The sequence below is a fragment of the Arvicola amphibius genome, chromosome 4, assembly GCF_903992535.2.
Source record: "Arvicola amphibius chromosome 4, mArvAmp1.2, whole genome shotgun sequence".
In the NCBI taxonomy this organism is placed as follows: domain Eukaryota; kingdom Metazoa; phylum Chordata; class Mammalia; order Rodentia; family Cricetidae; genus Arvicola; species Arvicola amphibius.
This window is the reverse complement of record NC_052050.1, coordinates 25,951,203-25,965,461: the sequence shown is the minus strand read 5'-3', so window position 1 is coordinate 25,965,461 and position 14,259 is coordinate 25,951,203. Positions and strand designations below refer to the sequence as shown.

Here is a 14,259-nt window from a genome sequence, read left to right as displayed (position 1 = left end):
TGAAGCTATAGACAGCTGTGAGCTGCCACGTAGGTGCTGGGAATTGAATCCAAAAGCAGCCAATGATCCTAACCCCTGAGCCATCGCTCCAGTCCCATAAATGTAACTTTTTTAAAAACTCCATTTTGCTATTTCCAAATGGAGACATAAAAATGGGGCTTAAAAGGCATTTGTTTTAGTAAGTGCTCAAGAAGAGTTTATTGAATAGGTGTACTGCCAAATATCTTTAAGCAAATATAAATATTCCATACATTCTGGATTTTTTAGAAGTTTTATTGGTGTGTATGTGTATGTGTCTGTGTGGGTGTGTATATACTGGTAATGCCCCCTACAGGCCAGAAGAAGGCATTGCATCCCTCCGAGTAACAAGAAGTTGAGGGCCACCTGCTGTGTGCTAGGAACCAGGCTCAGGTCCTCTGGAAGAGCAACCCGGTGATCCTAATCACCAAGCCATCTCTTCAGCCCTCCCCCATTTTGACTATTTTATAAGCCCCCCTTTTTTAAGTGCTGAGGTTTGAACTGAAGATCTAGCACACGATAGAGATGTGCTCGTCGCCTGAGGCACACGGCCAGCCTCAGCAGCTTTACCAACAGGGCCCTTCCCTTCCTTGGCGAATCCCACAGCCTTTGCAAACACTAACATGCAAGCCCGCAGTTCATTTATTCAGTGGTTTATTAGGAAAGAAGGGTCTGTAATGATCTGTTCTTTCTCTTTAAGAGACAAGTCACCCTCCCTCCCTCCCCCCCTCTCTCCTTCACCCCCTTCTCATCCCTTCCATAACCCACTTAATAAATATCCAACCTCACTCTGCATGGCAGAGACCTGCAGCGTGGCCACTCGGGGACCTACAGCGTTTCTGCCACTGCAGCCACGGGAGATCCAGGCATACTGCGGCATTTTTATTAATCCATTTCAGGGTCTTCGCATCGTGAGTTGTCCTCATTTGGGTTATATAGCATCATTCCCATTTTTTTCTGACAAAGTTTATTTTTTATTAATTTGAAGTACTTTGCTTATATTCACCGCTTACTACCCTTCTTACTCCTTTCTCCCACCTTCCAGCAGTCTCTTTCTTCCTCCTCGTGCCTCTTTTCTGTTCTCTTCTCTTGTCTTTTCTTTTCGAGACAGGGTTTCTCTGCTGAGTCCTGACTGTCCTGGAACTTGCTAAAATAGATCAGGCTGGTCTCGAACTCTTGGAAATCTCTGTCTGCCTCTTCCTCGCGAGGGCTGGGATTAAAGGCGTGCACACCACGCCCAGCTTGTTTCATGTCTTTGTGTGTACCTGCACGCATTCCCTGAAGAGTTGTGTATTTACAGAGCAACATGTCCACGAGAAATAACCTCAGTACTTCACTTTAGATTTTATCGTATCGTGGAGAGGAACGTTATAAAAGTCACTGTTTGCTCAACTGACGAAACTGGAGCGCAGACGTGGGTTGTACTTACTCAAGAAAGAGGGAGTCTTTGTATTTACAAAATAGTAGGAGAGAGAAAAGTGGAGCACAGGGAGAAAAATAACAAACGCTTGTTAACTACAGGTAAACTTGAGAAAAGGTACACAAATACAACTAAAAAACAAAACAAAAAAAACAAGCAAACAAACAAACAAAAAACCAAAAACAAGTGCCCAGAAGACTTAGACTCTGATCAAGCCCTTTTGCTGGAGTAGTGCAAGACATGAATGAGTCTCTTTTCCTTCTACCTCGCCCTTTTCAAAAGGCCCAGGCATCCCCTTCACCACCCAGTTACTTCCGCCACCAAGTGGAAGCCCAGCTGCTTTCTGATCCAGCCCACGCTGCTCCTCTACAAGCAAGCACCGCCTTACAAACTAGGCATGTGCATTTATTACCTAGGAACTACCGTCCCCGAAAGGCTTTACGGCAACATCCCATCAGTTACCACCAAACAGAAGAAGGTTTCCTGCTCGGGCCCGCTGCTGCATAACCTTTTGGGAGTTGTAGTTGAACTCAGTAAAGCCACAGGGCCCACGGAAGTTAGTAAACTACGCTTCCCAGAATGCATTGTACTCGCCTCCACCAATTGAAGGGACGGATCTTGAAGAGGGCGGGAGAAAGGGAGGCGCTGCCTGCCGCATGCGCAGTTCGCGAGGCTGGGGAATTCATGTGGAGGTCAGAGTGGAAGCAGGTGAGCGTGGTAGGGGTGGTGCAGGCCTCTGTAAGTCTCTGTAGCCCTCCTTTGCTCTCCTGCGTGCAGTGGGGGCGTGGGATGCATGTGTGGATACACCTAGTGGAGAAGGGGGAAAAGGTGGAATCCAAAGCGAACCAGGGGTTGTGCAAGGGAAGGGACAGGATAAGGAAAAGTCCAGAAGCCAGTAGAAATAGGAGGGACTGGTGTCTCAGTGTCATCGGCGCGGGATAGATGTGCGTAGAGAAAACGGGATAGACTCGCTGTTGAGGTCTGGCAAAAGGAGGGAGGATTTGAAGAGGGCGACACAGGGGCGGGGCATTAAAAAGTTCAAGGCTGAGTGGTTTCTGGTCCGTCCGCTAAGAGCTCTCTCCCACCCCCCACCCCGCCGCAGCCCCACCTGCAGCCCGTCACTGCTCTGCTTCACTGCACCCCTGCCAGCTCTGGCTTTCCTATTAACCGGTATGGGGAGGAGTTTTACGATGCCTTCTAGAATTCGAGCTCCTCATTCTAACCCTGGTTCTACTACTTAATCTCTCTGTGCACCTCACCAGTAATAATTTTCATAAAGAAACGGAAGGTTGAATAAAACCGTTGGAGACTGCCTAACTTTAATGTTAACAGGCTTTATCTTCATCGTTGTTGGCATGATCCTTGTAGTACATTATTTGAGTTATTTTTCCAAACCCAAATTGCACAGAGTCAACCACACACACACTCTTGTGGCCTGTTCAGCTAGGGAATGGGAGCGTGGTTTTCTGTGGTACTAAGTTCTCTGTGGGTACGAAGCATCGTTCCTATGATGAGCCAGCTGCCCTAGACTTTTTCTAGGAAAAACACCTGCAGAAGCAAAGGTGATGCTACATTTTGCAAGATGTGGAATGTTGTTATGGGGTGTTCAGTGAGTGAGTTAGCGCTTACAGGAGTGGATACGTGAAGATCTCTTGTATCGGAGAGGGCTTTCCCCGAGGATTTCCTGTCAAGTTGTTTTGTTGTTTTTACCCCTTGTTTAGGTGTGAGTGGGTGCACAGAAGGAATCATGGCTGCCAAAGTGTTTGAGTCCATCGGAAAGTTCGGCCTGGCTTTAGCAGTGGCAGGAGGTGTGGTGAACTCCGCCTTGTACAATGGTGAGGCCCTGAGGAGGGTGGTGCTTTCTGGATGGTTTCTGTTGGCCTGCATAGCCCACTTGGCACCCCTGACGCTAGCAGCTGTCTGAAGGTGTGTGCAGTGAAGGGGGCTTATCCCACGTACTATGGCTGTGTTTTAGCAGAGGCCCTGTCTTCCTTGACCAAGGCAGTGGTTCTCAACCTTCCTAACGCTGCCACCCTTTAATATGGTTCCTCATGTTGTGGTGACCCCCAACCATAAAGTCATTTTCGTTGCTACTTCATAACTGTAATTTTGCTACTGTTACGAATCTACTACTTAATAGTGTCACCTTTATCTACATTTGATATGTAACAGAATATGTAATATTTTTTCCACATGTAATATGTTTTCTAGTGGTTTTAGGTGACCCCTGTGGAAAGGTCGTTTGACCTCCTGAAAGGGCTCAAAGCCCACAGGTTGGGGGCTGATGACTGAGAACCTTTGTCCAAGATGACCCCTCCTGTTTGGTTGCTGGTTGATGTTTTTAGTGCTTTAGCAGTCTGAAGGGATGTCTATTACCCAGATGCTTCTGCAAAGCAGCAGGATCTCATTGGTTCTTCTGTACGTGGGTGAAATAACTTGACAAAATCTCTCAGTTTGAGAGACCTTGTCCTGAGAAAGGTTTTGCTCAGCTAGTTGCAAAGAAAATAATTTCTGGGATGCATTGCCGGGCCTTTCATAGTGCCACAGGGCTTGAGCTGGGTTTTCTTTGACCGTATTGTATGGCCTTATAGGCAAGCCCCTCTTCCTGGTCCACTGCTTTCTTGTTGGTCAGACAGTGGGACTGACTAGTTTTTCTCTTAGGATGCCCTCCAACTTTGATATTCTTTCAGAATGGCAGCGGATTTCATACACTTCTGTATGGCTTTTGTTTGGGGTGTTTTTTTAGAGAGAGAATCTTACCATGTAACTCTGGCTGTCCTAGAACACTCTATGTAGATCAGGGTGGTCTAGAACTCACAGAGATCCACATGTCTCTGCCTCCTGAGTCCTAGAATTAAAGGTGTGCACCTCTATACCCAGCTCACATGCAGTGGCTTTAAGCAGCTCAGAGCCGTGTCCTGCTGGTTTGTTTTTTAAGACAATGTCTCCTGTAGCCCATTTTGGCTTTGAACTCCTGAACCTCTTGCTCCTGGCTCTATGACTTTTTGATGAGTATTACTTTCATAGTGAAAGGTTTTAGACCAGTTCTCAATTCAGATAGGAAAAGAGAGAAAGTAGCTACTTCAGGGTCTGGTGGCATACGCCTGTAACCCCAGTTCTTGTAAGGCTGAGGTGTGAGGGTCTTGAGTTCCACGCCCACCTTGCTACATAGTGAGACCCTGTCTCAAAAAGTCAAAGAGGGCGAGAGAGATCTGGGGCTTGTGTGGCACACCTCGTGTAGCCTCACCTGTACGCTGGACCATTTTTAAACTTCACGCTGAGTTCACAGGACAGCTGCTAGATTCTGGGCAAGCTAGCCTTAGTGGTGTTCGTCTCTCCCAGCGCTCGGGAGGCAGAGGCAGGTAGATCTCTGCCTGAGTTTGAGGCCAGCTTGGTCTACATAGTGAGTTCCAGGACAGCCAGAGCTACATAGTGAGAACCTGTCTTGAAAAAAACAAACAAAACCCCCCCCACGGAGCTGACAACCCCCCACCTTACGCTCCCAGAACTGGCAGGGAGGGGTGAGACAGAATTGTGAGTTCCAGGCTAATCTGAGCTATATCTTGAGACCTTATCTCCAAAAGAAAGGACAAAACAGTGGGAACATCTACATTTTAGGATTCCCATAGTGAGGACCCTGCTTCTGGGAACCGCTGATTAAATTGGAGCTCATATATGCATGCCATCTAGTGAGGAACTCTTGAGTTATAGAACTCTAGGGAGGCAGTTCCCGGCATTGTGCTGGTGGGAGTTGGGGGTGGGGTAGGATGGTTAATCAGAAACTCAGTGGCCAGTTCTTTAAAGGGGAAGGGGTGCTAAGGAGCAGCCTCGGAGTACCTGGGGAGACCTACAAGGCAGAAAGCGATTGCTCAAGAAGACAGCACGGAAGGAAACGTAATAAATGAGAGAGAGGGGCAGGTCTCTAAACGCTTCAGATGTTAATTAAAAGGGAGGAAAGGGCCACTGAGATGACTTAGTGGGTGAAAGCTTGCATGGCACCTGAGGGACCTGAGGGACTTTTATCCCTGGAGCCTGTGCTAAGACAGAAGAACCAAACAGGCTCCACAAAACTGTCTTCTGATGATCACACATGCGTCATGACGTGCATATGACTCCCCCCCCCCCCCCAAAAAAAAAGGATTGGCAAGATGTCTCAGTGGCTAGACACTTGCCGCCAAGCCTGAAAACTCAGGTTATCAGTCCCCACTTGGTGGAAGGAGAGCACTGACCACTGCAGTTGTTCGTCCTCTGACCTCCACGTGAATACCATGGCGTGCACACGCACACATACACAAAAAGAAAGAATTTTTGCAAATTTTAAAGAAAGAAGCAAGGATCTTGCAAAGGTAGAATCCATCCTGCTAGTGTGACAGGGTTTTCCTGACCTGTCATTCTTTCTTCCTAGTGGATGCCGGGCACAGAGCTGTCATCTTTGACCGATTCCGTGGAGTACAGGACGTCGTGGTAGGGGAAGGGACTCACTTTCTCATCCCTTGGGTACAGAAACCAATTATCTTTGACTGCCGCTCGCGACCACGGAATGTACCAGTCATCACTGGTAGCAAAGGTGAGTCTTGCGTGTAGCTGTGAGGAGAAGTGGAGGCGTGCTGTGCCGTTCTGTTCGTCCCAGAAACATCGGTGGGTTACCCGGATGCAAGAGGTTAAGAATATCTGTGCCAGGCACGGTGGCGCACAACTTTAATCCCAGCACTGGGGAGGCAGAGGCCGCTAAATCTCTGAGTTTCAGGATAGCCAAGGCTATACAAGAGAAACCTTCTCTCTAAAAACAAAAGCAAACAAAAAAATGGGACAAAAAATTTCCAGTGTGAGGAGACAAGGCATAGTGGCTCAGGCCTTTAATCTTGGCGCTCAGGAGGCAGAGGCAGGTGGATCTCTGACTTTAGGCCAGCCTGGTCTACAGAGTGAGTTCTGAGTCAGGCAAGGCTATGTAGCGAGATCCTGTCTTAAAGAATTTCTAGTATGGGAGCAGGCAGGGGAGTACTGGGCATTAGAAGAGGACACACCAAAGTGTAATGGTTCATGTATGGAAGTGCCATGATGTGTGTCCGGGGGGTGGAGCTCAGTTGGTAGAATACTGGCCTAGCATGCCGGAGTCCCTGAATTTAGTCCAGCACTACGTAAACTGGGGGTAGTGGTGCTTGCCTGTAACCCCAGCACTCCATAGTGAAGGATCAGAAGTTCAAGGTCATCTATGGCTAAGCTCTGATATTTGAGTTCCTGTTTCAAAAGAAACAAAAGGAAAGGAAATGCCATAATAAAATCTATTACTTGGCTTGCTAACTTAAAGGTTAATTTAAGGACTAGAGAGATGCCCGCTGCCAAGCCTGACAACCTGAGTTCAATTCCCAGGTCTGATATGTAAGAGAAGAGAACTGATTCCTACAGTCTGTCCTTTGACCTCTTCACACACACCCTGGCATATGCACACACACACACATACATAATACATAGGTAAATAAATGTTAAAGGTTAGCTTAAAAAAAAAAGAATTCCAGGCTGGTGAGTAGAGTCAGCGAGTAAAAGCTCCTGGCACCAAGCCTGCGTTTGATCTCCAAAAACCACGCTGTGGAAGTAGAGAACTGAGTCCTGCAAGCTGTCTTCTGACCTCTGCGTTTGTACTGTGTGCACCCGCACATACACATGCACGTAAAATAAGTAAATAAAAAATTTAATTAAAAAATGATTGTAGAGAACTCGTAATGTGATTGTCCTGGAGAGGTGTCTGTGGATTTGTAGACTGAAATATATATTTAAGGTAAACACAGGCAGCAGGATAAATTCAGAGACAAATATAATTGGTTAACCTAAGAGTTTCATATTGAGGGCTGGAGACGTGGCCCAGTGGTTAGGAGCACTTGTTGCTCTTATAGAGAGCCTGGGTTCAATTCCCAGCACCCATATGGTGACCCCAGTTCCAGGGTAGCCAACAAGCATGCACATGGTGCTCATACTTACATGCAGACAAAGCATCATACTCATAAAGTAAAATAAATCTTAGGAAAAATATTTACATGCTGTTCTAACTTTGAGGAGATCTGATTTTTTTTCTGCTGTGGTTGACCCTTTCCCATGAGCTCTTGGCGCCTGTGTTTTCCTGCCGCGGTTGACCCTTCCCATCAGTTCTTGCTCCCCAGAGTGACTGTCCAAACCCCTGTGACTGACGACTTTCCCTTTGCCTTGCTTTCCACGGTGTCTGCTCCTGCGGGACAGACCTCTGATTGCTCTCTCACTGGTCGGTCCACGCAGCCCTGTGCTGAGATACCCACTGGATGTCTAGTGAGAGCCTGAAATGGTGCCCTTACTGTTCCCCTCCCAGTCACAGCGCAGGCAGCAAATCACACTCCTGGGAAGAAGGATCCTGTGGGCTGGGTGCGCTGAGCATTGGGTGCCCTCAGGGCTGTTCCCCAGCAGATGCTTGCTTCTTGTGCTGTGCCAAGCTTGGTGCTGGCGTGAAGGCTGGAGTTCGGGGGTGACTAAAAAGAGAACTATTGGGACTTCGGTCCTCAAGGCAGGTGTGAAAATAAGCAGCTGGAATCGTAAGAGAAGATGGCCAAGGGTGCGTGGAGCACAGAGCTGCCCTGCCTCCCTGTGCTGACTCTTGGCTGGAGAACCTAAAGAGTGAGAAGTTAGGACAGAGGAGAGAGGAGGGGGAGTAGGAAGTCTGCCTGCTGCTCCTTTGCAGTGTGCTGGGTCTGGCTCGCCCACGGCAGAGAGAAAGTGAAATGAGATTGGGTAATGGGGAAGACTAGGCTCGATTTAAAATCCTCCTAAATTCCGCCTGTGGACTCCCCGTCTGTGTTGCCACACAGCTGTGCTAAGGGTGCAGTGTGTACCTGCACTTGTTAAAATCGGGCCGGGCGACTCCCGAGGTCAGGCTGTGTGTATTCATGAATTTCCCACCCTCTGATTAGATGGGTCAGGACTGTACCCGTGGGTGGCCCTTGGTGCTGGTTACTTATGCAGTGTGGCTGTGTTTTAGCTCCGCACAGGCCTGACCTGCCAGGGAGCAGGTACAGGCAGACTGTCTCCCTTCCCGGGTGTGTGTGGATGGTGAGCCCTGCCAGGGGCTCGACTACCTTTGTTTAGACTTTATCAGAATTCCTTGCACATAGGTGCACTATAGTGCCATCTGCCCCCTTCTCTCGGTAGCAGGAGGTGGGCCCTGGCTGAGTGATCCCCTAGCCTTGGTCTGCTATATATGTGAAGGTGTTCTTCCCACTGATTTCCCATCCCGTTTCCCCCACCGTTTGTGCTTTCTCCCCATTCTCACAGACTAGTACTCTCAGTTTGGCTAAGACTTCATCCGTCCGCACCATTAGTAACCGTCAGAGTGGTACCACAGCCCAGGTCAGTGGGCTCTGGATGCTGGTCCCAGGTCCAAGCCTCCCAGGCCTGAGGCCTGACTTGAGCGCACACACCAGCCCTTGGAAAGGCTCACTCTAGAATTCTGGGCCTTAGCTTGTGTTTTGTCCCAAACGCTCTTCAGTTGCACCGTGTGAATTACTCTCATCAGAGGGCACTCAGGGCGTACTGAAGCCAGTGCATCCACATCTGCAGTGGTTCCTGAGTCTGCGGTGCCAAGCACTCTACTGGGCTCCTCTGCAGAACAGACGGAGCCGCCCCTCTCCGCTCTGCTCTAACCGACATTCTGTGTATGGTTTGGAGTGGACTTAGGGTAGGAAGGGCATAGAGAAGTCACCTGTGATTTCGTGTTTAACTCCCATGTGTTCCCTACTCTAAGATTTGCAGAACGTCAACATCACACTACGGATCCTCTTCCGGCCGGTGGCCAGCCAGCTCCCTCGTATCTACACCAGCATCGGCGAGGACTATGATGAGCGGGTGCTGCCTTCCATCACTACAGAGATCCTCAAGTCAGTGGTGGTGAGTGAACAGGACCCACCCTCTTCCCCGTGTCCAGAGCACAGCCGGAGAGCTGGCCAGGTGGTGGTGGGTGGGCGCAGCTGTCGTTTCTCCTTCCTGGTAACCTGACCTGTGCTCTGTCTGTGTTCCCTTGGGTCAGGCTCGCTTTGATGCTGGAGAATTGATCACCCAGCGAGAGCTGGTCTCCCGGCAGGTGAGCGATGACCTCACAGAGAGAGCAGCAACATTTGGGCTCATCCTGGATGATGTGTCCTTGGTAAGTTCCTTGGGGAGACTGGGGGGGGGGGGGCTCCTCTTGCTTAGGTGACAAGCTTTGTTTCTGGGCACACAGGGTTAGGTCTGATGTCCACTTAACTGGTTGTGGGGCGTGAAAACTTACAGATGCCGGAGGTCATTGCCTTGGGTCTGTTTTCCATTGAGCATTCTTTATGTTCCATCAGCCACACACACTTTCTTATAACCTCTGAACGCCCTGGATGGTCCCTAACCTCTGAACTATTTCCCAGCTCCCTAGAAAGTGATTCTTGTTGGCCTCATCGGGCACAGGGAAAGACTGACAGGTCTGGGAGAAGCTGAGTCTTCCTCTCTACAGTAGACCCAGCCTGGCTCCAGGATTCCTCAACACTGAGGATCCAGAGCTTAGTTAAGGGGGCCTGGGAACCCCTGGTGAAAGGTGACAGAGCGCAAGTGAGTGACTGTCCCCACAGGCCTCGTTTAAAGGGGCAGGAGACCCTCTGAGGTATATGCTGACCTCTTGAGAGTTTATATTCTCCGTATTAATGTGATGTTGGGTGTTGTAACTTGGACAGGAAGCAATATGGGCAGTATAGTGTTTCAGACCGAGGTGAGGGGAAGGGGTTGTGTTTCTAGAATCTCTGGGAAAAGTCTTGGAGTGATTTGTTCGCGTAGCAAGGCAGAGGTTTTCCTGTTCTGTGGCTGGCCTGTGCAGCTGTTCAAACAGCCGTTCCCTGGACAAGCTCTGCTGCTCCCTGAGGCATGGCCTCTCTTCCCTCTCCTAAGAGAAGGGCATGTGGCTCCCTCTACTGGCAACCTGCCAGGCTGCAGCCTCGGGCTCTGCCGAGCACTGTACCCCAGGCTCTGCCACTGTTAACACAACTTTGGCTGTGAGGTCGCATGGAGTAAAAACCTAAGAGAAGCTTGGCATCTTTCTAGACTCTGACCACATACTCCATCCTGGGGAAATGTGGGCTGACCACAAGAAACCACTGCTAAGAGGTGCGAGGAGAAAATTAGATTTCCTGGGGAATTTGCTGCCCTCAGCTGGCCTTCTCAGAAAAAAAATTTTATTCTTTAATTACACATTTAGCTTTTCAATTCTTGGGATTGTGTTTCCATATCCAGAGTTTGAACAAGAGTACGGAAGAGTATGAGGCAGAGTTGAGCAGCTGCAGTATGAGACTTAGTTGGGAAAATTGGCCCATGCCTGTAGTCCCAACCCTGTCTTGCCATGAGTTCTAGCCCACCTGAGCTACAGAGAAAGGGTCTGTCTCAAAATAAATAAATAAATAAATAATAAATAAATGAATGAACGAACGAATGAATGAATGAATGAATAGCAAAAAAACATAAACAAACCAAAAGACTTCAGGGTGTATTGAGAAAAATTCTGGAAGCTATGGGGCCAGGATTTTCTCTGCTAAACTTTGAGGTTGCTTGTATTTTAAAAAGCAGAGCCGGGCGGTGGTGGCGCACGCCTTTAATCCCAGCACTCGGGAGGCAGAGGCAGGCGGATCTCTGTGAGTTCGAGACCAGCCTGGTCTACAAAAGCTAGTTCCAGGACAGGCTCCAAAGCCACAGAGAAACCCTGTCTCGAAAAACAAAACAAAACAAAACAAAAAAAAGCAGAGCTTAGGAGTAGAGGAGGAAGTGAAGCAAACTGCATCTGGTATCTAAACCAATGCCTTTCTTCATTTTGTGCCCTTTTCAGGTTTTTTTCCCTAGAGTTATTTATCTTTACTGTGTTTGTGTTTCATCTGCATGTATGTAGGTGTACTACACGTGTGCATCAAATGCCCCATAGATGGAATTAGAGATAGTTGTGAGCCACCGTGTGGGTGCTAACAAACCTGGGTCCTCTGTAAGAGCAACAAATGCTCCTGATGCAGTCTCTCCAGCCCCTGTGCCTTCTTTTTCAATAGAAAGTTGGATGCAGTGTCTTGCTCTAGGCTAGCCCTTAGGAGCATCGAGTTCTGGTCCTGTTCTGTATTGTCTTTAGAGACAGTCACGTCAGCCAAATAGTCCCAGCTATTTATGTGATGAGGAAGGTCTGTAGATTGTCTGACCTAAGCTCTCACCCTGGCCAATGGCTTTACCTGCTCTTCTTTTAAAACCTTTACCAGACCTGGTGTGTTGGGGTTGCCATGATTTGCACAGCACCGTTTCTGACTTCCTGTCGAGGAGTGGACGTGCTGTGAGAAGGAAGTGGACTGGTTAATCCATAAGCAGAGAGCATCAGGCTCTCGCGTCTCTGGGAACCAGCTGTAGCCTGTGCTCTCAGGGGTTCAGTTTTCCATCTGCTTCCCCCCACCCAAGTCTTGGAACAGGGCATCAAAAGATGTTGGAAGTGCAATAGTCAGTCGTGGGGGTCTTGGAACCCACAAGTCTCCCAGGGAAGTGATTGATTGAGTAGATCCTTTCTGGTGTCCATGGGCCCCATCAAAAGCCCCAGGTGCCATTTTCTTCATGGGGTGACCACAGTGAGCGTGACAAAATTCCGTGTAGGCATAATTTGAGCAGCTAAGAATACAGAGGTGTGAATGAGGGATCAAGGTGGAAGAGCGTCTCCCTGTGCCTCCAGCTGCTGCTAGAGCCATTCCTGGCCTCTTTCTTCAAGTGGCCAGGGAGGCCTCCGAGCAATGCTGTCTAAGCAATTACTGCTTCAGCTTGTACTTGCTCTCTCCCCATAGACACATCTGACCTTCGGGAAGGAGTTCACAGAAGCAGTGGAAGCCAAACAGGTGGCTCAGCAGGAAGCGGAGAGGGCCAGATTTGTGGTGGAAAAGGTGAGCATTCAACCAGATGGCAGGAGCAGTTTTCCCCTTCTCCTGTGCTCGGCTTCCCCATCTGCCGGGTGGCCTAGAAATTCGTCATCCGTCATCTGTCCGGATAACCAGAAGAAGGTTGAGGAACCTTCCTCCTACAATCAGTTCCAGAGGCTTTGAGGGCCGTCAGGGATATGGGGTTATGCTCCTAAATCACGGAGGGTCACTCTTTTCCTGCTCGCCCAAGATCAAAAACCCTGTCCTCCACATAAAAAACGTTACTCCTGGACTCTCTGCAGTTTCATTGAGGAATTACTTTTACACCATGGTTACACAGTGAAACTGACAGCACAGAAGATCAAACGTGCCAGATGTGCTGTCGGTTTCTGGGGAGGGGTTCTGTGGCTGAATCCATCCAGATGTTTGAGAGAGAAGTAGAACACAATGTATTTGCACAGTATCCTGTTCTTCCTGGTGTGTGTAAAGGCTGTTTGCTCTCTGCCTCTCCCCACTGCCAGTTTTCCTAATCTAAGGATGTTTAATTCTTAAACTCGAGAAGAGGGACTCAGCTGTAGGAAGCGTAAACCCTGAGTGGGCAGGAATGTGCTTTGCTTTGTGTCTACTGTCACTCCAGAGCCTGTCAGGTGTAGCACCGCCTGGTGATGCTGGGTGCATAGGAAACATTTGTTGAACAGTTAGCTTAACGTTTTAAATTGGGTGTTAGCTTGGTGAAGGGTTGCTTCACTAGTGTGTGCTGTGTGCTGGATCGTGTCCAGCTCCAGTACGGAGGACGGGAGGGAAGACAGTTGATCTCGGTGTCTTAAGGACAAACTCCCCTCCCACACTCTGAAAGTCATGCGTCCTGATAGATGTCATCCTGTTGGTATTGGTTCAGTGAGCCAAGGTCATCTTTGGGTGCTGGTTGAGAAGTCAGTGTTTTCCACAGGCGACTTCAAGGTGACTCACGGGAGCACACTGTGCTGTGAGCTCTTCTGGGCGCTTAGTTCATTTGCAGCGCTAGGGGTCAAACCCAGGGCTTTGTGCAGGCTGGGAGAGTGTTGCGTCGCTGAGCTGCACCCCAGCCCAGCTCTGCTAGGGTGGTTTTGGTTTTGGTTTTTTTTTTCTGCAACCCTGGCTGGCTTAAAATGGCCTATGTAAAGCAGGCTGGCCTCAAACTTGGTGTGGTCCTCCGGTCTGCCCCTGCCACCTTAGCGCTGTCAGATCACAGTTGTTAGTCACTACACCTGGATGTTCTGGCTGGTGGAAGTCATTTTGACCGGCATCGGAGGGAAAGATGGGCCTGAGGATTGATTGCAAACTTCCCCTTTCTATTTTCCATGGCTTTGCATCAGAGTAGGAGTGACCGCGTCTGTACAGCTGCAACGACAAGTGGGCCTGAAGGGAGAGAGAAGGGCTGGGTGGACAGTATTGACTCCGTCACGAGGGAAGGATTCTTCCAGAGCTCCTTGAGGACTCTGAGGGCGCCTGACACGCAGTGCTCTGGTGTCATCCCAGTCTCTGTTCCTCTCTCACAGGCTGAGCAGCAGAAGAAGGCAGCCATCATCTCTGCTGAGGGCGACTCCAAGGCAGCCGAGCTGATCGCCAACTCCCTGGCCACGGCAGGCGATGGACTGATTGAGCTGCGGAAGCTGGAAGCAGCTGAGGACATTGCTTACCAGCTCTCCCGCTCTCGGAACATCACCTACCTGCCAGCGGGGCAGTCGGTGCTCCTCCAGCTTCCCCAGTGAGGCCCCCCTGCTTGCACCTTCTCAGGCCAACCAGGCCGTGGCCTCCGTCATTCTGAATACACTTTCCTTCTGCCCCACCCCAGCAATCACTGTGAAATTCCATGATTGGCTTAACGTGAAGGAAATAAAAGCAGAATCACTTCAGATCTGTAATTACCAAATGAAA

The 14,259-nt window shown here is 49.3% G+C and overlaps 1 protein-coding gene across 1 annotated transcript; it reads left to right on the top strand.

Annotated features, from left to right (window-relative positions):
* The first annotated feature begins 2,103 nt into the window (after positions 1–2,103).
* Phb (prohibitin) lies at positions 2,104–14,259 on the top strand. Its single transcript, XM_038328809.1, has 7 exons — positions 2,104–2,146; positions 3,160–3,273; positions 5,844–6,005; positions 9,201–9,343; positions 9,483–9,599; positions 12,271–12,366; positions 13,881–14,259. The coding sequence occupies exons 2-7, from the start codon at positions 3,186–3,188 to the stop codon at positions 14,091–14,093; spliced, it is 819 nt and encodes a 272-aa protein (XP_038184737.1). The 5' UTR covers positions 2,104–2,146; positions 3,160–3,185; the 3' UTR covers positions 14,094–14,259.

What these genes read in the sequence shown, in the direction of transcription:
- Phb (XM_038328809.1), top strand. Translation starts at nt 3,186, where the DNA reads ATGGCTGCCAAAGTGTTTGAGTCCATCGGAAAGTTCGGCCTGGCTTTA. An exon ending in AGTCATCACTGGTAGCAAAG is followed by an intron (nt 6,006 to 9,200) that starts GTGAGTCTTGCG and finishes CCCTACTCTAAG; the next exon opens with ATTTGCAGAACGTCAACATC. An exon ending in TCCTGGATGATGTGTCCTTG is followed by an intron (nt 9,600 to 12,270) that starts GTAAGTTCCTTG and finishes CTCTCCCCATAG; the next exon opens with ACACATCTGACCTTCGGGAA.